Here is a 26,894-nt window from a genome sequence, read left to right on the forward strand (position 1 = left end):
TTTCCATTATCGGCCGAGGACGTCCATCTCCTAATCACACCCCAGTCCCGCTTTCGCTACCTTGCCGACACCCCCCCCCCCCCCCCCGTGAACTTTGGTTGTCCCCACGACGGAAAGCCGTCGAGGGTGTAAAAAAATCAGCTTTTGATTATGCCGATTTGGGCGGCCTTGCGAGAAGGGCGCCCATCTCCCGATTTGTGTCAAAAGATGGGCGCCCTTCTCTTTCAAAAATGAGCTGGATAGGCATCTACCGGCTGCTTCACCACTGTTTTGGTGCCTAACTGCCACTTGAGCACCAAAGGTTAGGTGCGAAATAGGTACCTAACTTTTGGCACACTCTATAGAATGAAGGGGATACTGCACAAGACTGAGTACTTTGCATGGCTCACTGGTGGACTGGATGCCGCTGCATTACCTCTGAACACGCCCACCCTGCTCTGTTTTAGAAAGTCAGTATGTTTTCTATGGAGAACAGTATTTACCATAGAAGAGGATGGCATTAGTTGGGTTGTGTTTAATTACGAAAATGAAAGGATGGTTTGCTTTGAACTGACTGCGAATTGGTAAACTTTTTGGGATCACAGTTACGCCAGTGGCACCTGCTGCCTCTGTGCCTTCCTCATTAACTTCCACATAGCATTTATGGACCACCTTAGAAACTTTCAGGCCAACTATGGTGGACATACCAGACAAATCAGCAAGATCTGTAAACACTTCTTTCATTCCCATTTCTTGTAAAACCGATCCGAGATCATAAGTCTCCTCAAGCTTGAAGGCAGGTATAGACACATCAACTTCAATTTCCCTTAGCTCTAAGTTGATCCAGTTGGCTAATTTTTCATAAGTTAGTCCATTTTCAACCTATAAATACAAAGGAGGCAAAACAATTTAATATTGACAAGAGTTTTTTGAATATACGTGATGAAATGCCTGAATATTTGAACATTGGATTATTCTGTGAAATTATAGACAGCAAAGATTAAGAGGACGTTATATGAAGTTGGTATTTCCCACCTGAAGAGGGGTTAGATGTAAGTTGGTGCATTCAGTCATTCTTCTGTATTTATCAGTGAAATGGTGGAATATTATTCCAATTCAGCTAAAATGTATTTCTTGTTATAGGACATTTCGTAAGGCCCTTAAAACTTATTTGTTTGAAAAATATGTACTAAGGGCCCTGTTTACTAAGCTGTACTGTAGGTGCGCTAACTTAGAACATGCTAATGATAGAGACACCCATTGTGGGTGTCTCTAGCATTAGTGCATGCTAAATTTTAGCACGTGCAAAAAAGTTTGCACATTTACAGTGCAGCTTAATAAACGGGGCCCTAAATGTTAATTTAGGTGTGGTTTATATTTGTAATTTGAATAGAATTTAATTTTGTAATGATTGTTTTATTGTATTTATTTATAATTCCTGAATTTGATCAGTTTTCTTATACTATGTAAATCGCACTAAACTCCTTATGGGGCATGTTAGCAATTCATAAGGGCCTCTTTTACTAAACCACGCTAGCAACTCCCATGCAGCAATTGCGAGGCAGCCCATTCAAATGGACTGCATCACATTTGCAGCACCAGAAATCACTAGCATGGTTTGGTTTAGTAAAAGAGGACCAAAATAAAGTACAGTAAATTATTAAAGATTTTTCCCATTCTGTGCCTATGGGAAAAACAGGTCCATGCTGGTTCAGACCTTCATATCCTTTGTTATAGACATCCATATTGTAATGATGACCATCATAATTATAGATAGATCTTTTTAGCTCAGTTAGGGAAATTAAAAGGCCAGAAGTTTCAAAATCACTTTTTTTTAAATCTGAAAATATAGGACAAAATTTTCATATAGACTCTAATTCCATATTATATAGGCTACTATATTGACTACTTGTACTATTTATCAATGAAAATCATCCATGCTGAAATACAAGTGTATTCTGTAACAATGCAAGTAACTTAATTGGCTTAACAAGCCAATCAGCGCTGTTAACAGTACAATTAGTGCTCAGTATTGCTTTTAACAGTACTTCAAAGAAATAATGAGCACTAATTGGCAATAATTCGAATTTATGTGCACAACTTGCTAAGCATATTCTGTAATGCAGTGCGCCTAAGTTCAAACATGCACAGGCAAAAGGAGGCGTGATTATGGAAAGTGAAAAGGGCGTTCCATGGGCATTCCGAAATTTATCCGTGTAGTTATAGAATATAGCCCAGTGCACCTAAATCTACACGTCAGGATTTACACCATATTTTCATTGGTGTAAATGGACACGCATAGTTTTAGGCACTGGGATATCAACTAAGCGTATTCTATATACCGCGCCTAAATTTAGGCATCATTTACATAGCACAGGTGGAAATGTTTTCCGTGCAGATTTTTATTAGGTGCTATATATAGAATCCCCCCCCCCCCTTAGTGCAGCAATTCTACAACTGGGTGACTCCATTTAGATGCCCTGAGGATGTGCAGTAGAAGACAATTCTGTAATGGCATTTGGACCCTTCTGGTTGCTTTAGATAATACTAGTGTAACTCAGTCTCAGCTTGTCTTAAAGTTATGTGCTCACAGTTACACCAGTCATAGATATGGAGCAACTGTGGGCATGTAAATATGGATGGGATGTGCGTAGCTTAAAGTGTTCTCTAAGGGGTCCTTTTATGAAGCAACGGTAGGCCTAACATGCAGGTAGCGCATGCCAAATCGGAATTACCGCCGGGGTAGCATGAGTGCCTGGTGGTAATTCCGAAGTTGGTGCGTGCTAGTTCCCGCGGTAGAAAATAATTTTCTACCGCGGGGGCATTCCCAGCGGTAATTGGCAGCATGCCCACATTGGTGTGCACTGCATGATTACTGTGCAAGTAGCACGTGAGCCCTTACCACTAGATCAGTGGGTGGTGGTAAGGGCTTAGGCAGTAAATATCCACGTGCTACTTTTAATTTTAGTGCACAGACATTTACTGCTTCTTGAAAATGCCTTTTTTTCCTAGCCGTGGTAAGAAACAGCCCAGTGTGCGCCAAAAACACACGCCCACACTACCGCAGGCCACTTTTTACCGCAGCTTAGTAGAAGGACCCCTAAGTTGTAAACATTACCAAAGAGGCTCTTCAGATCTGCACCAGAAACAACATCACCAAAAGAGCAGGCCCCAAATCCAAATTAGAATAAAGATATTCTTTATACAAAAAACCCCAACGTGGTCCACCTTTCATCCACCAAGGACTGATTCAGGGGTAAATGACTAAAATCAATAAAAAGTATATAAATAATAAATAAATATCTTCATTAAAAATGTACACAAATGTGAGGAATCTAGAAAAATTGTGCACAGACTACAAGCATATAAAAAATATATAAAACTATGTCAAGCAAATAAATTCAAATATATCAGATTGGGCAGCGCGCACGTGTCATGCATATGCTGAACAAGGTGCAAAAAAGACCTTTTACAGAAAAGGCTCATCCCCAGTGATCAATACTGAGAAAATGCCTCAAGTCTATAAATGTGAAAAAGCAACGGAAGCCAAACAAACCAAAAATATATATAGGCAAACATACCACAAAGGTACAATATTTCACTTATGGCTGCAAGTGTTTGGCTGCCACTTCAAAACACCACTCATCAGCACTAAAGAAACAGTACTAAACATACATAATTAAAACAAGTCTAAAAACATCTCGCCAGCTCACAAAATAAAGTAAGCAATCTAAAAGTAAATCCTGCCCCATCTTACCAATAGCGTAAAGTAGCCTGGACTCAGAAACAGCATCCTTTCCAACAACACTAAAGGGCCAGTGCATGATGGGAACGTAATTTATCTTTTAATTCTAATGAAAACTCTTTCACTTTAAACAAACGAACATCTAACCAGTTTTAAAACTAAAATACAAACAACAAGCAAACAGTCCTACACGGTTAGCGCGTGTTAATTTTTAGCATGCACTAAAAATGCTTAGAGCACCTTAAAAAACAGGGCCCTAGGTACGTTCTCATGTCTTCCCAGGGTGAGTGTCCTGAGTAGCTCTGAGGAAAGCAGGAGAGGTTTAACTAAAGGCATCATTAAACAAAAAAGTCTTAAAGTCTATTTTACATTGAGACAGAGACATTTATCCAATTTTTCTTTTGTGGTTTTCAACTTTTTATTTGAGGTTTGAATGATCAGAATCATTAAATCAAGGGAGCACTTAGTTAAAATTGCTTCCCATTTATTAAAAAAAAGTCCTCTTCATTTGTATATAACTTGGGAGCCTTCATAATCCTGAGGCCCCGGGGAATATGTTTAAATCTACAATAGTCCAATAGTGATGATGAATGGAATTCACTTTCCACCATAACTCAACTTTATGTTCTCTCCCGAAGTCTGGAGCACCCGGTTTAAACTCCAGACTGAGGAAGCTTTGCTCTCATCTTCACACAGCCACAAACATGACTAATTTGCTCAAATGTATACTCTAACAATCATAATGAAATAAAAAAATGGTTTTAAATCTTAGTGTCACATGTAGTATATGCATTAACTTTTTTTAATTTGTATTTTCATTTCAACTTACATTAATACATTTTAAAACAGCCACACTATAATATATACAATTTTATTTTAATTATTACCTCTTCCAGGCCAGTGGACTCATCAGTTATATCATTTGGAAGTAGTATAAGCATGCTGAATTCATTCTTACAATATGGCAGTTCTAGAATCATCATGTGCATCTCGGGTATGCAGGCCAGTTTAAATTTGCCATTCTGATGCATCATCTGAACTGGCTTGCTCTCTCTCTTTAAAACAACAACAAAAATGCATTTACAAACTAGTGTTAAATTTTCTTTCATTTAGGGGCCCTTTTCAAAGGTGCGAGAGGGCTAACACGTGGGTAGCATGCGCCCAATCGACACTACCTCTGGGGTAGCGTGTGCCCCCAGCAGTAAATCCGATTTTGGTGCAGCATTTTCTACCGCAAGGGACATTCTCAGCGGTAGCCATCTGCACCCACTTTGATACTCGCTGCATGATTACCGCATGGGTAGCGTGTGACCCCTTACCGCTAGGTCAACGGGTGGTGGTAAGGGCTCAGGCCATAAATAGGCACAGGCCCATTTGCCGGCCCATAAAAAAACAGCCTTTTCCCCGGCTGTAGTAAAAAATGGTCCAAGGTGTGCCTAAAAGATGCACTCATTATATCGCAGGCCATGTTTTACGGTGGCTTTGTAAAAGGACCCCTCAGTTATTCCCTGATATGCCACACTTTGTTCACACATTTATGTCTTTACTATAAAATGAAAGTTACATTGTTAATCAGTGTTATTCTTCAAGGCACAATGTTATAAAGGTTTATATACTCAAATGTAAAGTTTGTTCTAAGATATAATAGCAAAGTTATAAACAAAAGAAAAGTTAATTGTAATCATATTGACCACTATTCATTAAGCGGGGATTGTTTACTGCATCACTGGAGATAGTGTATGCAGATATCTCTCACTCACATTAATTTGGATATCTTGAATTCAGCCTAACTGGGTGGTCATTGAGGACCATGTTGATGCAAAACATTAAGAGGGTAATTTTATAACAGGGATCCATGAAAAAGCACTATTTTATAAAGACAAGTAGGCACCTAATTGTTTTATAAAATATTAGCGTATGCAGCAGAGAATATGCCTTGAATGTAGGTGTGATTTCTTACATCTGCTAAAATGCTGGTATAAATGGTATAAATATACATGTGTAGATTAAAGTATTTCCTAATCTATGCCCATATGTGCTATATCTTATCTTGCACAATTCTATTCCACGTTTTCCCAATCAAGGTTCAAAATGGAACTCAAAAAAGATACCAGTCAGACACTGGGAGAGCTTGAATGCTTAAAATCTGTCATAGCAATTAGGAGCCTTGAGTAAGATATTTATAAAACATATATGTCTTGAGCTGTCTATGAAAGATACTATAGGAGGAAAATTGCCTAATATTTAAAGGGAGTGAGTTCCAAGTAAGAACAGCCTGATAAGTAAAAGAAGATTCAGTAACACACTTAAATTTAACTCCTTTAGCAACAGGAAATTTAAGCAATATCAGGTCTTTGGTAAGATGAGTAGCATTAGTTCCTAAAAATTCAATAAATAGAGATAAAAGTTCAGTAGTTTCACCAAGCAAAGTTTTAAAAACTGAAAAGAAATGTTAAAATCGATGTGAGCTTTCAAGGCGCAATTGAATCAGAAAAGGGGTGATTCTGTTACATTTTTTCAAATCAAAGATCATCCTAATGGCTGTATTTTATAGTAAATGGATCTTCCTTAATAACTTAGCAGAGATTTCACAATATAGCATGTTACAATAATCTAAGTAAGAAAAAATTAACAGCTGTACAACTAAGGCAAAGCAGTCTAAAAAATAAGGGGTCCTTTTACTAAGGTGTGCTGAAAAATGGCTTGCGGTAGTGTAGGCGTGGGTTTTGGGCGTGCGCCAATCCATTTTTCAGTGTACCTGTAAAAAAAGGCCTTTTAAAATTTTTTGCTGAAAATGGATGTGCGGCAAAATGAAAATGGGCATTTTGAGAACTTACCACCAGCTATTGACCTAGCAGTAAAGTCTCACAAATTAACCGGTGGTAATGACCTATGCACGTCAAATGCCACTTGGTGCACATCTGATATGCGCATCCGAAAATAAAAATTATTTTTCGGCCACGCGTATCAGACACGTGCCAAAAATGAAATTACCTCAAGATCCACTTGGTAGCTTGGTGGTAAATCCATTTTGGTAAGTGTTGAGCGTGCGTAGACGCTTATGCGGCTTAGTAAGAGGGCCCTTAAGAGTGGATAGATCTTAGTTGCTTAGGCCTGAAAAATATCTTTTTGAAAAGATTATTTACTTGGTGTTCCATTGAAATAGAAGAGCCCAACAGCACTCCCAGATCTCTAGAATATGTTTCCACTGGTAGTTTCTCAGTATGCACCAATGGTATAGAAGCAGGTACATTATTGATGGTATTACTAAACTATAAGATTTTAGTCTGATTCATATTTAGATTTAAAGAATGAGAGAATGCCAACCTACGCAATTAGTAACTCTGGTATAAGTCACTGTAATGGTCCCAGTATTAAAAATATCATCTGTATAGGAAAGTAATACTTCCCCAGAATGAAAAGACAGCGAGTTTAAAGAGGTCATTAAACAGGATTGGTGAAAGTGGGTAACCGTGAGGAACATCACAAGGTGGCTGAAATGCGAAAGATTTGATTGTGTTCTTAATGACCATATAGGATCTATTTGTTAAAAAATATCAATGAACCAGCTGAAAACATTGCTGGAAATTCCCAGCACATTTAACTTACTCATCAGCTTTTCATGATTGACCTTATCACAGATATGAAATTGTAACAATAAAATGTGATGTCCTTGACAAAATGCCCTTTTGACATGAGATTCGTATACCATAAGAAGAGCTTCTGTGCTACGTAAAGACCTAAAGCCAAATTGAGATGAGTGTAAAATATTACATTTAGGGGCTCTTTTACTAATCTGCGGTAAACGCATGCTAAAAAAATTGTTTTTATTTTTTAGTGCTAGGGGTGGCTCTGGGGGTGGAGAATAGGCGTGTCCTGTGCTAATCAATTAGCACAGCTACATTGCCACGAGATAACTGTTTACTGTGTGGTTAGAGCGTGAGCCTTTACTGCCTACTTGCCGAAGCGTAGCCAGGTTCAGGGCACGGGGGGGGGGGGGAGTGAGAATGGACTGCTGACAGCGCCTGCGCTTAATTTAAACATGACAGATTGTATCAAAAATAGGCACCGGTACCGTCGGAAGTCCGTATGGGGGGGAGCTGCCGCTCCCCTGGCAATCTACCTAGCTATGCCTCTGCTCACATGCTAATGACCATGCACTAATGGGAACATTAGCGTGTATCCATTATTGCCAAAATAGAAAATTCGGCCATTTCCTGGCAGCACTAAAAGTGGCCTTGCATGCGGGAAAGACCTGCACTGGGATAGCGCAGGCTACTTTTTAGCATTACTTAGAAAAAGGGCCCCTTAGATAATTTGAGAGTCTTTTACTAAGGAATGCTCATGTTTTTAGCACGTGCTAAAAATAGGTGCACGCTAAATGTTAGAGACACCCATAGGAATGCACTGGTGTCTCTAATGTTTAGCGCATGCTAAAAACGTGAGCGCACCTTAGTAAAAGACCCTCTTTATAAGTTGTAATTCTATCATTAAGTCAATCAAAATCAACAGCTTTGGGGATAGGAGTTATATTTCCCATTGATAATGGAAGAATGCATAAACTTAATATGCAATTCACAAATATTGTTATCTAGGAGACAATGGAAGGAAGAGGATCATTCAATAAAAGAGAGAAACAGCAAACCAAAGAACAGCTTGAAGAGGAATGTCTATTGAGAAATGGTTTTATTTCTTGTTCTGAGATAGGCTGAAAATTGAACCAAAGTCTATTGGCAGGAGCATTATCCTCAATATTAGCCAAATAACTTAGAATATCAAAGGTGATGGTAGAAAATGACTAGTGTATTGATATAACTAACAGAGAAAAAAATTGCAAAATCATCTGCTGTTGGCTCTTGAATTTGAGGCTTACAATCAACCCTAGAAGAGTCAGTTTAGATTTTCTACAAGAGAAAATAACCTGCCTTGGTCCAGTCGAGGAGAATTAATTAAATCAGAATAGAATTTCTTTTTAGAAATGACAACATCATATTTATAAGATTTTAATTGTTCTTTCCATAAGAATTTAGTAGAAATGTCACCAGACTTATGCTATGAGCACAGTGGTCGGTGGCAGTTCTGCTTCAATGATTGTAAATATTGGGAATACCAATGAGATTCCTTGACCCTGAAGGATTTCCTAATGGTCAAAGGGGCAATATCATTTAAAGTATTTGTAACAGATGTATTACAGTCTAGAAGCATCAAGTTTAGTTCAGAAGCTTTTAAATTAAGCAATGGAGTGACATGATACCAGAAAATGCCCATATTGATTTTAACCCCTTTTTTAAAAGCGTTACTGGCTAAAGTCACACCTGGAAAGTAGTTCAGAGATTAAGAAGAAATTAAAAACCTATTTTTTCCAGTATGCTTTTGGGCAGGGGGGGGGCTGATCCTGGGTTATGGCATGGGGAAGTCTGCTGGGAAACTATGATGAACGAGTTTTTAAAAGTAATTGCTCTTAAGGTGGTGATTGGAGTTTGACTGATTCTCTAGGAGTTCTTTTATAAATATATATAATTTTATATGTAAACTACTCTGACTTCTTGATATATCAAGTGTTTTTAAACTAGTAAACTATTAGTAAAAAAAATTTAGAGTGAATTCAGATGAGTGGTCAGACCCTCTCTGATGTAATTTCCTGTTTCCACAGGGACTGAACGCAACAAATGAAAGCTATAGCAATAGCACACTTAAGGTTAGGTGAATCACTAACACTGCCTGCCACTGAAAATTAGTGGTTAGCACCTAAGTGAAAATCAGTTATTTGGGGGGACTTTCTGGGGGCAGAGTCAGCACTTAGCTGAATACTAAATACTAAATAATTAGACTTTACATGAACGAGACAAAACCGAACTCTTGTCACTTGCCTGTTTAACCTCATTGCTACTAATGAACACGCACTACCACTTTAATCCTTATGTCGAAAATGATCTCTCTATAGTAGATGACCTAACTTATGTTACAATTCAATCTATCACTCAGGAACCTCTATGCAATACCATAATGTACTCTCCTTTACCATGTATGTATGCACCTTAATGCAAAACCAGTTGTAATTCTGTACCCGGAAATGGCGATCGCCATTACGGCATAATGTAAGCCACATTGAGCCTGCAAATTGGTGGGAAAATGTGGGATACAAATGCTACAAATAAATAAATAAATGCCAATATTCAGCAATTAAGCAGCCAAGGTAACCACAAAAAACACAATCCTGTCTTTGTACAGCAATCCATGGCCTGTGAAGTGCTGAATATTTAGTTAACTGACTGTGTGTTAGCTGGCTCAACATAAAGTGGATGTTCAACGTTGAAGCATGGACTACTACTACTAATCATTTCTATAGCGCTACTAGACATACGCTGTGACTTGCCCAGAGTCAAAAGGAGCTGCAGTGGGAATCAAACCCAATTCCCCAGGACCAAAGTCTGCTGCACTAACCACTAAGCTACTCCTGGACATGACCTAGCACTGAAAACCTGGGAATACTGTTAGTGGCAGTCAGCAAAATGCTCACCGCTGCAGACTGAATATTTATCCCACTATTTTTATTTAAATACCTTATTCAGTCGGAACTGCTCTTCTTTTGTATTTTCTTTCTTAAATTCCTTTTCCCACTTTCCTTTGAAGTAGACAGCATTCACCAAGGCTATAAGGATATCTGGACGAAGAGAACCTTCAGCGAACAGATCTTTAATTTTACCTTGAAAAGAAAGAATCAAACGTTGCTGTGTGTATATTTTCATTAGTCTAATGTTTCATGTTATGAAAATGACAAAAGACTATACATTCCGGGACATAAATATTTCTTAAACTATTTCCTATATCTCTTTAATTTATGACGTGTTTGGTGCAGGGTTTTTTTCCCCAATACTGAGAGATGTAGACTGACCATAAAAGCCTCACACTTCACAACCCAAAAGTGCTGTCTTAGTTTAAATAGTAAACATAATTATCCCTACTTGATAAAACACTTACACTTCTTTAAAAAATTGGAGGAAAAGGACATCAGAAACCTTTAGAACAGACCGAAATTCATGGTTCCACATTTCATTCATTGGTCTCCAAAAAATCTCCAAAAATTCAAATCTTTTTATGTTATACTAGTGATTCAAAAATACAAATTTATAGTGTGTGTCTTATTTTAATTTAATGAACTGATTGCATGTTGAGTCTTCTAAAGTTAAGCTTTTGTTATAGATGAGACTGAACTGAAAAAAGGGCATATATACCCCTGAGGAATACTGTTCCCTCTAAGCTGGGTAGATGTCCTCCAACTGCATTGCTGCCAGTAGGGGGCAGTGCTTCAATATTATGTCATCCATCACGAGGGACAGGCAGGTTCCCTGGAGTCCCGCAGAGCTTGCCTGTCTCTCAATGTTGAACATTTGATATTGAAATAATGTTGTCTACTGACAAGGCTATAGGTGGAGGACTCCCGCTCAGCTTAGAGGGAAACAGTGATGAGGAAATTGACTGTAGAGGTGAAACAATGGCCCCATTGGGATGAATAAGATAAGTGCACAAAAATCAATTTTTTCAGTTCTCAGTTTATGGGCTCGATGTTTATTATTGAATGTAAGATTGTAGAATTTTTCCCCCTATTTGTACAGTTATAATAAGGTAATGTTAGGATAAACACATCCACATCTGTTAACACAATAATTTCTTACCTGAAGATGGTTACTTTATTAGTTAATTGCTTTCATATGGGTCAGAGATATCACAAAGTAAACATTAACAGTTATAATAAAGTTCAAACAACCTTGAACTTGCTTTTTATTTAGCAAAAATATCACTTATAAAGTAAGAAAACACATATATAATGGCATCTCTTAAATAAAAATGTCATTCTCTTTGTTTACCTATCCCAGACTTTCCCTAACTTATGAGTTGTAGAACAGAGAATGGTTAGTCATCAAATGCTGACCTGGGGGCCTGCTTGCTAAAATGTGGTACATTTATGCACTTACTGCCTCATAACTGCAAATGGTTAAGGTGCGATGAGAGCAAAACTTGTGTGGTAAATGCAGGGATTGCCCTTCATCTGCCCTGCATTTACTGCACAGGGCAGACACCTACTATATAGGCCCCATGTTCCATGCATTGACAGCTTCTCCTTCTTACCTACAAATGCACTCAGTCTGCTGCCCCTCACTACCTCTCTACCCTCATCTCCCCTTACGTTCCCGCCCGTAACCTCCGTTCACAGGATAAATCCCTCCTCTCAGTACCCTTCTCCACCACCGCCAACTCCAGGCTCCGCTCATTCTGCCTCGCCTCACCCTATGCTTGGAACAACCTTCCTGAACCCTTACGCCAAGCCCCCTCCCTGCCCATCTTCAAGTCTTTGCTTAAAGCCCACCTCTTCAATGCTGCGTTCGGCACCTAACCCTTACCGTTCAGTGAATCCAGACTGCCCCAATTTGACTGCCCCGATCGGACCGACCGTTCACTTGTCTATTAGATTGTAAGCTCTTTGAGCAGGGACTGTCTCTCTTTGTTAAATTGTACAGCGCTGCGTAACCCTAGTAGCGCTCTAGAAATGTTAAGTAGTAGTAGTAGTAGTAGATATATACCCATGCTATCTACCAATGTATACAATGCAAACCGCAACAAGAGAGGACAAGGCCACTACGGTGTAACTTGTACTCCATCTCAATCCAATCCCCTGCAACACACACATACCTCCTGATCAGCACCTTCCCTCATGCACAACAACCCCCCACTGATTAAGGCCCCTTCCCACAGTCCAACCCCATCCTGATCAAGGTATCCCCCCAACAAAAAAGATTCCTCATACCACTCTCCCCCAGGATTCACCCAGGGGCTGTCCTGGTAGTCTGGCAGGTCAACATGAGAGCAGGGTTCTTCCACTCTCACCTTTGTGCTGATCGGTGTTCAAAATAGCACCTATGACACCTAGATGTAGTCTTATTGTACTACCAATAAGAGTCAATCTGCCACACCCTTATACCACCCAATACATATCCGCACAGTGTTATAGAATACCAGGGATGTGCACCCTAATTGGGCGACAGAAATTACACCTGGTTTATTTTATTTATTTATTTTGTTGCATTTATAGCCCACATTTTCCCACCTATTTGCAGGCTCAATGTGGCTTACAATATAATACAACTATAATCACATTGATGGAATAGAGAATCAGAGTATATATTTTTATTTTTTTTTACATTTGTACCCCGCGCTTTCCCACTCATGGCAGGCTCAATGCGGCTTACATGGGGCAATGGAGGGTTAAGTGACTTGCCCAGAGTCACAAGGAGCTGCCTGTGCCTGAAGTGGGAATCAAACTCAGTTCCTCAATTCCCCAGGACCAAAGTCCATAACAGATAAGGTGCATAGGAATATTATGGCAATCATATTAACGGAGAAAAATTTCAGAATTATTGCTATTAAGGTTCATATGAAAATTATGTTGATTAAGATGTGGGTAAGTGGATAACAACATAACATAATGATATCAGGACAGGGTATGATTATCAGTAATTAGGGTGTAAATAAAATAGGCAAAATAAAAGAGTTCCAATATAAAATTGTGTCTGGTGTTGTTTAGGAGTCAGATCGTTATGAGGGATCCATTTTGTACGCTTTTTTGAACAAGTAAGTCTTCAGTAGTTTCTGGAAGGTTTAAGCAGGTGTAAGTTCTGGTGCCTAAATCTGGGTGCCAAAATTGGCACTCAATGCTATTTAATAAAGGGAACTCCCGGTGGCGTAGCAAGGGGGGGGCGGTGCTCCCTACCAGCTCCCCACTCCGACCAGCTCCTGCACCCTACCTTTAAAAAGAATTTCAGAATCCCAGGCAAGGCACAGCGCCTCGCGCCTGCCCTGCACATAACTTCCTATTTCTGCAAGGGCGGGACAGACAGAGTGAGGGAAGACCCGACGGTCCACATTTCTTTTACGTGCAGGGCAGGCGCGAGGCGCTGCGCCTCACCTGGGATTCCGATATTCTTTTTAAAGGTAGGGTGCAGGAGCTGGTCGGGGGGGGAGGGGGATGTCGATGCGCTGCACTCGGGGGGGGGGGTGCTACGGCGAACCGCCCCGCCCCGGGTGGCAGCCCCCCCTGCTATGCCACTGGGAACTCCTCATTGAGGGGTCCTTTTACTAAGCTGTAGCAAAAGGGGGCCTGTACTGGCGTCAGCACGTGTTTTTGATACGAGCTGAGGCCCCCTTTTACTGCAGTGGGTATAAGGCTGGGTTTTTTAAAGACACGGCTGTGTGGAAAGTGAAACACTTGCAGTGCAGGCATTTCAGGGGGCGCACTTACCACCACCCATTGAGGTGGCAGTAAGGGGCTCCCACGCTAACCCAGTGGTAACTGGGCAGCATGTGGCACTGCCTGATTACCACTGGGTAAATACTGGCGCTACAAAAAGAAAAATATTTTGTAGCAGAGGAAATAGCGCACACTGGGAGTGGGAACGACCACTGCGCTGATGTAGTAGCCTGGTTTTACTTCCAGTTTAGCGAGTGGTAAGTCACGTTTGGCTTACCGTCGCTTAGTAAAAGACCCCCTGAATCCCCATTATAGAACAGCATTGAACACTGATTTTTTTTGCGCTAACATTTGAGCGCTATTTACTGAATCTACCCCTAAATGCAAGGCATATGCTTGCCCACCCCCAACCCCACCCCCATTTACTACCTGGGCTTCACAAACAGTTGTCACACTTTAGTGAACATGACTTTTAATTCTTACCTTGTGTCTCATTCTCAACCCACATATTAATCTTCTTTCTGACTTCCTCTACATTTCTAAAGTCAACATCTTCAGGCATTGAATTATACATTTGCTGAACACAGCTTAAATATTCCTGTGAAAACAAGAGCCACACACACACACTGGTGACTATTTCTATAAGAGGAAAAACTGAAAAAAATATGTCCTAGATAATTTATTTATTTAAAAATGTTTACCTCACTTACAACTAAGTGGATTACAAAAGAAAAAAATACATGCACAAAGATAATAACACACTCTCGAAATTGTCTGCTTCCATTGACATTTATGCCCGTCATCTCTGTTACATTGACAAAAAACGTCCCTAACAGGAAAAAGCCTTCAAAAATAAATAAGAAGCTTCTTAAATTTCTGCAAAGCTGGGCAAAGCCTAAGATACATTGGAAGGCTGTTCCATAATACTGACACTGACACATAAAAGGCACATCTTGAAGTTTCCACATAATGAAAAGTAGGAAAAGCTGGTACCATCAAGCACCTCTCATTGTCCGATCTTAAATCCCAGGCAGACACATACAGTTGTATAGCTTCAATCACATACCAGGGTGCAGCTGCCTGTATCGCTTGATAAATCAACATCAGCACTGTACTGTACAGGTAACCAATAGAGACACCTCAATGTTGGTGTTACATGTTCTACTACTACTACTACAAATCATTTCTATAGCGCTACCAGTTGTATGCAGTGCTTTACAATTGAACATGAAGAAAAGACAGTCCCTGCTCAAAAGAGCTTACAATATAAATCAGGACAGACAGACAGGACAAATAAGGATAAGGGTAGGACAGACAGAAGGACACATAGGGAAAGGGACTATTGAAGAGAGGAAGACAAGATAAAGGTTACGAGCAAGTGACAAGTTAGGAGTCAAAAGCAGCATCAAACAGGAAGGCGTTTAGCCAGGATTTGAAGGCAGCCAGGGATGGAGCTAGACGTAATGGCTCAGGAAGTCCATTCCAGGCATAAGGTGCGGCGAGACAAAAGGAACGGAGTCTGGAGTTAGTGATGGAGGAGAAGGGTGCAATTAGGAGAGATTTGCCTAGTGAACGGAGTTCCTGGGAAGGAGTGTAGGGAGAGATGAGGGTGGAGAGGTAGTGAGGGGCTGCAGAGTGAATGCACATATAAGTCAATAAGAGGAGCTTGAATTTTATTCGGAAATGGATAGGGAGCCAGTGAAGTTCTGATTTCAGAATACCCATAATTACCTGTGCTGTGACATTTTGGACATGCATACAAAATGGAATTACCGCCCAGGGCATGCGGTAGCTGGGCAGTAGTTCCAATTTGATGCGTATTGGATGCATGTAGGCGCCTATGCGCCTTAGTAAAAGGGGCCCTATGTGGTTGATCAACGTTGCACAATTAAAGAACTTTGTCCCGTTCACTGGAGACTCTTGGTTCTTTTTTGTGCTTTGGATTGTGTCTTGTGCTTTGGACCCTCTCTGTGCCGTCTTTTGCATGACTAAAATTAGCCATGATTCCCAGGTGTACACGCCATTCTATAAACCTCATCTAACTTTAAGCGTGGTTTATAGACTAGCGTTTTTTTTCGGCAACTTGCATGCTCACATTACACAATACAGCTAAGTGCGTGCCTAGCACTTCTGTGCATAAATGTTACATTCACGAATCTAAGTGCTATTATTCTACAATCTTAGTGGGCAAATGGTTCTTATATTTAGGCATTAAGGCTATAGAATTAGAGGACAGTGGATTTATACATATAGGACTAGATTCAGTGAATGGTGCTCAAATTTGAGTGCCAAAAAATCCATGAGCACTGAGCACTATTCTATATACAGCGATCTGGGATGGGTGCCATTTATAGAATAGCAAAGGTAGGCGACGGCAGCGGCGGGGGAGGGTTGGCAGCGGGGGGAGGGGTCGGCAGCAGGGGGGGTCGAGAGGGTCGTTGGCAGGGGGGGGTCAAAGTTGGTGGTGGTGGTGGTGGCAATCGACAATGGCGGGGGTGGGGGTCGGCGGCACCAGGGGGGGCTAAAATGTGCCCCTCACCTCGGGCTGTGGACCCCCCTCCCGCCGAAGTCTGGCTACGCCCCTACTGAGAATCTCTAGTGAACATCCCTGACCTTACTATGCTCCTCCCACGGCTACACCCCTTTTCAGTTGCACACTAAGTGCCCCTTTTACTAAGCCGCATAGGTGCCTACATGTGCGCCCAGTGCACGCCAAATTGGAGTTACCGCCTGGTTACTGCGTGGCCCTTGTGAAAATTTCAATTTTGATGTGCGTCCGCTACGCACAACTGAAAAATATTTTTATATTTCTGGCGAGCATAGCGGACATGCGCCAAGTGGCATCTGATGCGGGTAGGTCATTACCGCCCAAATTCTTTACCACTAGGTCAATGGCTGGCGGTAAAGTCTCAGACCCAAAATGGACGCACGGCAATTTTGATTTTGCTGCACGTCCATTTTGGGGGGTGGGAAGAGGCCTTTGTTACAGGTGTGATGAAAAATGGATTGGCATGTGCCCAAAACCCGCACCTACACTACAAGCCATTTTTCAGTGCACCTTTGTAAAAGGACCCCTAAAAAAAATTGTCTTTATAGAATAGCATGTAACAGGATGCATGTGTAAATCCAAATTGTTTGCCAATTAACACCAATGATTGTTAGCACCCAATTACTGGTGCTAATAGGCTTCTTACTCAATTAAATTTTGCACATAAATACAGCGTGTTCAATTTTGAACACCATTTATAGTATTTGGGGATAATGCTGTATGTATTACACAGCACAAAACCAGTAACTGTAGTTTGAATACTGAACTGTGTGAGAATATATTTCATAGAGTATTTTAAAACTAAATTTTGTTGGTAGGTCCAATTTATGGTAATGTCACAAACAGCTTACTTCTGTACATGGAAAGTCTTGTTGTCCGTAAAGCTTGTTGACGATGTGCAGTTTGCAAGCCGGATCACTCTTTTGTAGATTGCATAGGAGTTCATGGAATTTGGAGTGAACATCTCCCTGGCCACACAGCTGTAAAAAGAGTGAAGCAAGTCAGTCTAATATTGCATATGTTTAATATTTATATTTAATCATGTATAGTAAACATTGAGGGGCCCTTTTACTAAGGCATGCTGAAAAATGGCCTGCAATAGTGTAGACGTGTGTTTTTGGCATACACAGAATCATTTTTCAGCGCACCTGTAAAAAATGTATTTTTTTATTTTTACCGAAATTGGACGTGCAGCAAAATTAAATTTGCTGTGTGTCCATTTTGGGTCAGAGACCTTACTGCCAGCCATTTACTTAGCGGTAAGGTCTCATGTGGTAACTGTGTGGTAATCATCTACATGCATAGAATGACGATTACCGCCCGTTTTTTGCCGCACACTAGAAAATAAAAATTATTTTCTGGTGTGCGTAGCGGATGTGCATCAAAAATGAAATTACCGCAAGGGTCATGCAGTAGCCGGGCGGTAACTCAAAATTAACGCACATTGGGCACACGTGGAGGGGCATAATCGAAAGGGAAACCCAAGTTTTGCTGAGGACGTCCTTGCAAAACGTCCCCACGAAGGGGCGGGGAAACCCATATTATTGAAACAAGATGGGCGGCCATCTTTCATTTCGATAATACGGTCGGTGACGCCCAAATCTTGACATTTAAGTCATCCTTAGAGATGGTCGTCCCTAAACTTGGTCATTTCTGATTTTCGGCGATAATGGAAACCAAGGAAGCCCATCTCAGAAATGACCAAATCCAAGCCCTTTGGTCATGGGTGGAGCCAGCATTCATAGTACACTGGTCCCCCTGACATGCCAGGACACCAACCTGGCACCCTAGGGGGCACTGCAGTGGGCTTCAGAAAAAGGTCCCAGGTACATAGCTCCCTTACCTTGTGTGTTGAGCCCCCCCCCCCCCCAAACCCACTACCCACAACTGCACACCACTACCATAGCCCTTACGGGTGAAAAGGGGCACCTAGATGTGGGTACAGTGGGTTTCTGGTGAGTTTTGGAGGGCTCACATTTACCACCACAAGAGGAACAGGTAGGGGGGGGGGGGAGATGGGCCTGGGTCCGCCTGCCTGAAGTGCACTGCAGCCACTAAAACTGCTCCAGGGACCGGCATACTACTGCGATGGACTTGAGTAGACATTTGAGGCTGGCATAGAGGCTGGCACGTAATATTTTTAAAGCTGTTTTTTGAAGGCGGGAGGGGGTTAGTGACCACTGGGGGAGTAAGGAGAGGTCATCCCTGATTCTCTCCGCTCAGTTCGGGCACCTTTTTGTGCCTTGGTCGTAAGAAAAACAGGACCAAGTAAAGTTGTCCAAAATCTTGGGTTTTAAATTAAGAAAAAAAATGTTCTCCTTTGCTGAGTGGACTGTACAACATCTGGAATAATCTGTATCACTTGCCCACAAAACTGCACATGTTTAACCTTGAAGTATAATTTCAATATCTTCAATTTATCTAGTTCAGAGGTAAAGGTCACTAACAGTGTTGCACATGAAGAAATAACATTCTAAGAATTTTCTAAAAACACTGTCAACTGACCTTCCACCGTGGAAGGGTTTTTTTTTTTATCTGCTTCATTAATTACCTTAGGAAGATAGAAACACTTAAGGATAGGGAAAACTCTCCATCTGATCCAAATGTAAAACCTCAACAAAATATTCCTTAAGCAAGATTTCAGGGGAAATCAAATTAGTCATGAGAACATTTCAGAATCTTAAATTATTTATGCACAATTTTCCAACAATTCTATTCTATACAAAACACAAAGGTTTGCCTAAACTGAAGAGGCATTAACTGCCCGTAAGGTCTGAAACTGAGGCTACATAGCTGAGATTGAAGATTCTAAATTAGTGACCTTATCCTGTAAAGCAAAAATTATCTACCATCTGACCAGAAAAAACACATAACTGTACAATCTTCCTTTGTAAAAGACTTTCAGTTCTAGAAATCACCTGCCAAATGTCCATCAAAGACACTTATCCTTCCACCACTGTCCCAACAGGAATCTCATCTGTCTGATCAAATAAGACCAGCTGCAGCTTCGGCAGATGTTGAACTGGTGTTCCTTGGTGAGGGTTTTGTTCAGTTTCCCCCTGCAACTCTTCAGTCAGGGTTTCAGCCTGAAGCCTACTTGTGGGCAGTAAGGGAGGAGTCCTATCATTGGAGCTCAAAGAGGATCCCTCTGATGACTACACAGACGTACTCACAGTTTGTAGGACCAATTTCAGATGTTTATCCTATGGGCCTTTGTCTTTAGGGGTGGACTTACTAGCTTTCACAGCATTTACCTTCAGTTTATTCCAGTGGCGTAGCCACAGGTGGGCCTGGGTGGGCCATTTAGGGCTCAGGCCCACTCATCAGTAGCACATGTTTAGTAGTAGCTGGTGGGGATCCCAAGCTCCGCCAGCTGAAGACTTCCCCCTGATGGTAACGAAAACGCTACTCTCCATGATACTGGCACCTGCACATGCTCAGTTTTTAGCATATGCCTGCTGCAGACGGCCAAGGTGGAAAGAAGTGTTTTCCCACCAGCTGAGATATTTTTTTCGTGGTGGTGGGGGAGGGAGAACACTTGGTGCCCACCCACTTCTTGCCTAGGCCCACCCAAAATCTTTTGTCTGGCTACGCCCCTGGTTTATTCTTTCACTTCATAATAAACAACCTCCAATAAAATCCCAAGGCTTCAATCCACTTTGAGGGTCTTCAAAGGGATGTGCTCCTTTGGTCATGCCCTAATGGTTGTGCATCAATGGACACCCACCTTGGCATTTCCAGCAGATGTACTGGGAGAGGTGGGGTCAGCAATATCACAATCAAAAGTCTCTCCCCCAAACACCTTCCAAGCCCCAAAGCCTCTTGCCCTCTCTCACAATGCATTGGTGAGTCCAGCAGATGTACCAGGAAAGACAGGTGAGGTCGGTGATGTCACAAGCAAAAGTCTCTCCTCAAAACGCCTTCCAAGCCCCAAAGCCTCTCGTCCTCTCTCTACAAACATGGCCATTTTCAAACCAGAAAAATGTCCAACTTTTTATTTAGAAAACTAGTAAAAAAGGCAAGGAAACGGGCCCTAGGCAGGCAATTCCTCTCCCCCCCCCCCCCCCCCCCCCCCCGCGCTACGGCCCCCTCAACCCTCCCCCTTCCGCAAACCTGTCGACCCCCCCCGGACCACCGAAAACTGCCCCCCCCCCCCCCACCGCCGTTGTGGACTACCTGTGCTGACAACCGAAGTGTTGTTGTGCCCTTCGCATTGCTTCCTCAATCATCTTCTCTGGAAGTTCCTCTGCATGCGTCTGACGTCAGACGCACGCAAAGAAACTTGCCTTGGAATCAGCTGTCATGACGTCAGTGACGTCAGTGCGTGTCTGCCTAGCAGACCACCTCCAGCCTAGGGAGCCACGGTCCCAGGCACAGAACGTTGGAGGTGAGAATTATTATATAGGATGACCATTTACTAGATGTTTTTGTGCTCAGTGTGTCTATCTTTTAGGACCATTATATAAAAAATGCCCAAGGGAAAAATGCACAAAATCAAGCCATTGGGATATAGGGGGGGGGGGGCAGCATTCTTAGTAGACTGTCCACACAGACATTCCAGTCCTGAAGGCCCTTTTGTGCTTTTCTTTTGTTGCACACAGACATCTCAGTAAAGCAGTGGGGCACCTTAGGAAGCACTGCAGTAGTCCCAGGTACACATCTCATCATTACCCCCTTATATTTTATGCTGAGCCTTCCAAAATCCACCAAAAACCTACTGTACTCTACAGTATACCACCACAACAGCCCTTATCTCTCCAAGTGCCACCTATATGTAGATGCATCAGATTTTTGGTGGGTTTTAGAGGGAGGGCTCAGCAACAATTAGAGTGGGTTATGGGCCCGAGTTCCCTTCTCTATAGTACACGGCACCAACCACTAGGCTACTTCAGGGACCTGCTTGCTGCTCTTATAAGACTAGCCACAACATCTGAAGCTGTCATAGAGGCTGGCATGTACTGTTTCTTTCACATCTTTGGGGGTGGGAGGTGGTCAGTAACTACTGAAGAAATAAGAAGGGGGTCATGCCTTAATCTCTCCAGTGGTCATCTCATTTAGGGCACCTTTTTGTGACTTAGGTGTGATTGTAACAGCTCTAGTCCAAAACGTGTAACTTATAGCCCGGAACATTTTTGCTTTGCTCCATTAGGGAAGAAAAATGTCCAAGTTTTAGGAACACCCAATCCCGCCCCAGCATGCCCCCTTGTGATTTGGACGCACTGCAGAGAAAAATGTCTCAAATCCGAGTTTCAAAAATCATGATTAAGATATTTTTCAGAGAAACATGTCCAAATGCCACTTTATGCCATTTTTGAGACATGTTTCTCTTTTGAAAATAAGCCCCAGAGTCAGTTAAGTATTTAGGCCCTATGGGACAATCCTATAACTCAGTTCCCCCTTTTAGGTGCCTTGAAAGCAATTTTTTAATGACTTATTGGTACCCAGATTCTGTTTAGAATACTAGTGTAACCTTGAAAGCAATTTTTTAATGACTTATTGGTACCCAGATTCTGTTTAGAATACTAGTGTAACCTGACATCAGCATGCCTAACATTTAAACATCTGCAGTTACACCAACCATAGACCTGGTGTAACTCTGATCCTGTAAACACAGCATGGAAGAATGCAAATTACAATATTCTGTGCAAGCAAATGGAAGCCCCACCATGCTTCATCCATGGGAAGGCTCTTCATGCTGTGCGAGTTATGCATATCCTTACAGAATAGCGCTTAGTCGCTTTGCAGCCACTTGCATACATAACTGAATACTAGCAGTAAAAAAAGTGCAGGTATTCTGTACATTCACATGATATGTAAGTCTGGTCCCCTTCATATTAACCAAAACATTACAGGAAATGTTGGGAAAGAATGATGAACTGCTGATTTCTCTTGCAAGAGAATAAACCGTTAGGTGGTCTCAGGGCTGCCAAGAGTGGGCCACCGAGAGACACAGCCGGGCCCGGGGCAGGACTGGACAGCTGCACATGCCCTCCCCCACCTGGGCTGCTGTGCCCCCGCTCCCCCACACTTGGGCTGTCACCCCCGTACCTTTCTGTTTGCTCCCTCGCTCTGTCCTCTCCTGCGCTGCTCCTGTCCGTGCCAGGAGTTGGGCCCCCCATGATTATACATAAATTGGTTGAACCTTCTATGCTTGGGTAATTTGAAATGCTTTTTGGACCCAAATGTAATATTTCTTAAAATTACAGTACCGGATTAGAGGTATGCACATCAACTTTTTGTCTACATGTGTTTCTAGCTCCAGTTTTTGCAGCTTCTGAAACTTCATCAAAGTGAAGCACCTGTAGTTGAAAATATAAAGATAATAAATATAAATTATGTTATTTTCTTGTAACACAAAGGTCACTACTTATTAAAATGCACAATTCTGTATTTTGTATGGCATTAGTTATCAAATTCTAGATCCATGAATCTGGTGTTACCCTTCAATGTACTGATTCAAGAGCAATTCCATCTGGGCATGTGTGTGTATTTTTTTTAATGTATTTATTTGTATTTAATTTTAAAATATTTTCTAAACACATAATCATACTACATTATTTGACATCAGAAAATAAAAATAATTAATTAATAAAATTAACGAAACCCTCCCTGTAGGTGGTTTTATTGAGAATAAGGACAGAGAAATAAGCTTGGTGAAATGCTTATAAAACACAAACAGGCTTATTATTTCTAAGGTGTACTGTCAGTTTGCTTGTCTTAGTAGAGCTGCACAGGATTGTAGCTGTTTGAACATTGTTACATTTCAAGGAGGGGGATGGGTCCCAAAGCTCTGGCTGCATGTAAATGGAGACAGAGATGCAGAATGCTAGCAGCACTTCTACACATGAATTCACAGAAGAGAATAAGGTTTGTGGGATAAATGATGCACTGAATGGTGAGAGCTAGATCAAAATAAGGGAATTAAAAATCTGTTACTACAAGTTTAGGGGTGTGGTTGGGAATTCACTGTGAAGTTCTGGTTCCGTGTCCATCTTTGGTGAATGGTCTTAGCTTCTGGCTAAAATGGGAGATAGACCAAAAGTGGGGAGACCCTGTTACTGAAGATTGAAGGTGAACAATATAACGCTGATTTTTTAAAAGGGTTCTTGGTGTGTTCCAGGAAATTATAGACCAGTAAGCCTGACTTTAGTGCCAGGCAAAATAGTGGAAACTATTATAAAGAATAAATTACGGAATGCATAGACAAACATGGTTTAATGGGACAGAGTCAGCATGGGTTCAACCAAGGGATCACTAATTTGCTTCATTTCTTTGAAGGTTTGAATAAACATATTGAAAAAGGTGAGCCTGTGGATGTAGTATAACTAGATTTTCAGAAAGCTTCTGACAAAGCTCCCCATGAGAAACTCCTGCAGAAATTAAAGACTCATGAGATAGAAGGCAATACCCTTTTGTGGATTAGGAATTGGTTATTGGACAGAAAGCAGAGGGTAGGATAAAGTGGCCATTTTCTCAGTGAAGGAGGGTGAATAGTCAAGTGCCACAGGGATCAGTACTGGGACCGGTGCTATTTAACATGTTTATAAATGATCTGGAAATTAGAACAGCAAGTGAGATGATTAAATTTGCAGATGACACAAAACTATTCAAAGTTGTCAAAACACATTAAGACTGAAAAATTGCAGGAAGACTTTAGGAAACTGGAAAACAGTGCATCCACATGCAGATGAAATTTAATGTGGACAAATGCAAAGTGATGCACATTGGGAAGAATAATCCAAATCATAGTTTCCTGATGCTAGGGTCTATCCTGGGAGTCAGCACCCAAGAAAAAAATCTAGAAGTCATTATAAACAATACACTGAAATCTTTTGCCCAGTGTGTGTTGGTTACCAAGAAAAGTAAACAAGATGCTAGGAATTATTAGGAAAGACATTGTAAATAAAACCAAGAATATTATAATGCCTCTGTATTGCTCTATGAAGCAATCTCACCTTGAGTATTGTGTTCAATTCTGGTCACCATATCTCAAAAAAGATATAGTGGAATTAAAAAAGGTTCAAAGAAGAGCAACCAAAATGATAACGGGGATGGAACTCATATGAGGAAAGGCTAAAGAGGTTAGGGCTCTTGCGCTTGGAAAAGAGCTGGCTGAGGAGGGATATGATTAAGGTCTATAAAATCCTTAGTGATGTAAAACGGGTAAAAGTGAATCGATTTTTCACTCATTCAAAAAGTACAAAGACTAGGGGACACTCAATGAAATTACATGGAAATACTTTTAAAACAAATAGGAGGAAATATTTATTTCACTCAAAGATTATCTCTAAGGCCGGTAGAGCCTGATATGCCTTCAGCATGGAGAGACATTTCCTTTTCATCTTCTTCGTATTCCCCATGCCTAAATGTAACAAACACTGTGAGCAGTAGAACTCATGCTGCCACATCATAATCAGTTGCCATCTTGGCCCCTCCCATCCAGTGGCATAACTAGGAACTTTGAACATGATAGAGTCTCATGCCACTGCTCCCCCACCATCCCGTACTTAAGATCACCTCCAGTCTTCACCCGGGCAGCGACACCGGCACTCATAGGCTCTCTGCAACCTGCACCTGGCTTTCTCTCTGAACCATCCTGCCCATCAGAAAACAGGAAGTTGCATAAAAAGGGGCAGGATGGTTCAGACATAAAGCCCTGGTACAGGCAGCTGGCACTGCCTGGGTGAAGACTGGAGGTAATTTTAAGGCATGGGAGGGAGCAGGGGGAGGGAGGGAATTATGAGAGCTTTGCGGGGCCAGGAAGGGAAGGGAGAGATGCAGCAGGAAGAAGAAGGGAGGGACTGATAGGGAATCCATATGCAATGTATGCACCTTGAATGCATATGCCACTGCTTCCATCTAGTCCTGTGTAAACATTCTATCAGCCATAATTCTAAGGGACTTAATATGTTGGGCAGCTGCCACTAAATACATGTCTCCTATACATGAATTTTACTTTACTTTATTTTGACACTTATACCCCACATATACCTTCAATATGACTTACATACATATCAAAATAAAGTACAACAAAACCAGAAATTACAAAACATCAGAGAGTATAGATAATTTCTGACAGTTAGATACAAATTTCTTTAAGAATGTTTGTAACATTTTACGAGAGGTATGGTAGCCGTGTTAGTCCACTTTTAAAGGTAATGAATAGAAATCAAACAAAATAAAACATGGAAAAGAAAATAAGATGATACCTTTTTTATTGGACATAACTTAATACATTTCTTGATTAGCTTTCGAAGGTTGCCCTTCTTTATCAGATCGGAAATAAGCAAATGTGGTAGATGACAGTATATATAAGTGAAACATCCAAGGATTTCATTGACAGTCTAACAGGGTGGAGGTGGGTAGGAGGTATGCATGGGAACATCAAAGCATTTCAATGATAGTCTAACAAGATGGGGGTGGATAGGTGAGATGAGGGTGATAAAAAGAGCAATACACCTTTATGGTTTATAATGGGCTAGAAAACCCAGATCCCTGTTAAGTCCTGTCTGTTGGGTGTCAAAATATTCAATCATTCTGACTTCAAAGGTCTTACGTTCCTGTATTGTTTTAAAGTTACCTTTCAGGATTCTTACTATGAAATCACTAGTACAGTGATCTGGTTTTGTAAAGTGCTGCCCCACAGGGGTGGGAACCTGGCAGGCACCAGCATTCTTCATGTGATGTCTAGTAAATTAAATCTTGTCTTTAGCATCTGGCCTGTTTCTCCAATATAGCATCCTTCGTTACATTTTTTACACTGAATGATATATACCACATTGGAAGATGAGCATGTGAAAGATTCCTTTATGTTGAATATTTTCCTTTGTGAATAACTGTGGGGTCCTGTGAAATGTTTTGACATAGCTTGCAGCTGGGTATATTGCAGGGATGTGTGCCCTTCTCTTCTTTGTCAGTCTGTGTTGGGAGTTTACTTCTGATTAGCGGGTGTTTTAAGTTGGGTGGCTGTCGGAAGGCCAGCATTGGTAGGGCTGGGAATATCTCTTTCAGTAATTCATCCCCTTGGAGTACAGGCTGAAGATCTTTTATGATTTTTCTTAATTTTTCCAACTCTGCATTGTATGTCACAATAAGGGGGATTCTGTCTGTGGCTTTTTTTTTCTTTGTACTGTAGCAGGTTTTTGCCTGGGTGTTTTGAGGGAGGAGGCAATATTTTTTTAGATTATTTTCGGGTTATAGCCTTTCCGTTCGAAGGATGCAGTCAGGATTTCAAGATGTCTGTCTCTGTCCCTTGGGTCAGAGCAGATATGGTGGTATCTTGTGGCTTGGCTTTAAATAATGGATCTCTTTGTATGTGAAGGGTGGAAGCTGGAGTTGTGGTGGTAGCTGCATCTGTCTGTGGGTTTCTTGTATAT

The 26,894-nt window shown here is 41.3% G+C and overlaps 1 protein-coding gene across 3 annotated transcripts in view; it reads right to left on the reverse strand.

Moving 5' to 3' along the window:
• Positions 1–239: 239 nt before the first annotated feature.
• The window catches only part of LOC115472895 (serpin B4-like), a 50,871-nt gene continuing 24,216 nt past the window's right edge, over positions 240–26,894 (reverse strand). For 2 of the 3 annotated variants that reach the window (XM_030207399.1, XM_030207389.1), the window contains exons 3-8: positions 22,728–22,817; positions 17,370–17,498; positions 14,454–14,568; positions 10,288–10,430; positions 4,612–4,779; positions 240–861 (exon numbers count right to left, since the gene is read on the reverse strand). In XM_030207399.1, the coding sequence (XP_030063259.1) occupies positions 463–861; positions 4,612–4,779; positions 10,288–10,430; positions 14,454–14,568; positions 17,370–17,498; positions 22,728–22,817 (1,044 nt within the window). In that variant the 3' untranslated portion in view covers positions 240–462. The remainder of the gene's footprint in view (positions 862–4,611; positions 4,780–10,287; positions 10,431–14,453; positions 14,569–17,369; positions 17,499–22,727; positions 22,818–26,894) is intronic. The other variant, XM_030207409.1, reaches the window with a different exon arrangement.

The sequence above is a fragment of the Microcaecilia unicolor genome, chromosome 1 (assembly GCF_901765095.1).
Source record: "Microcaecilia unicolor chromosome 1, aMicUni1.1, whole genome shotgun sequence".
Classification (NCBI taxonomy): Eukaryota; Metazoa; Chordata; class Amphibia; order Gymnophiona; family Siphonopidae; genus Microcaecilia; species Microcaecilia unicolor.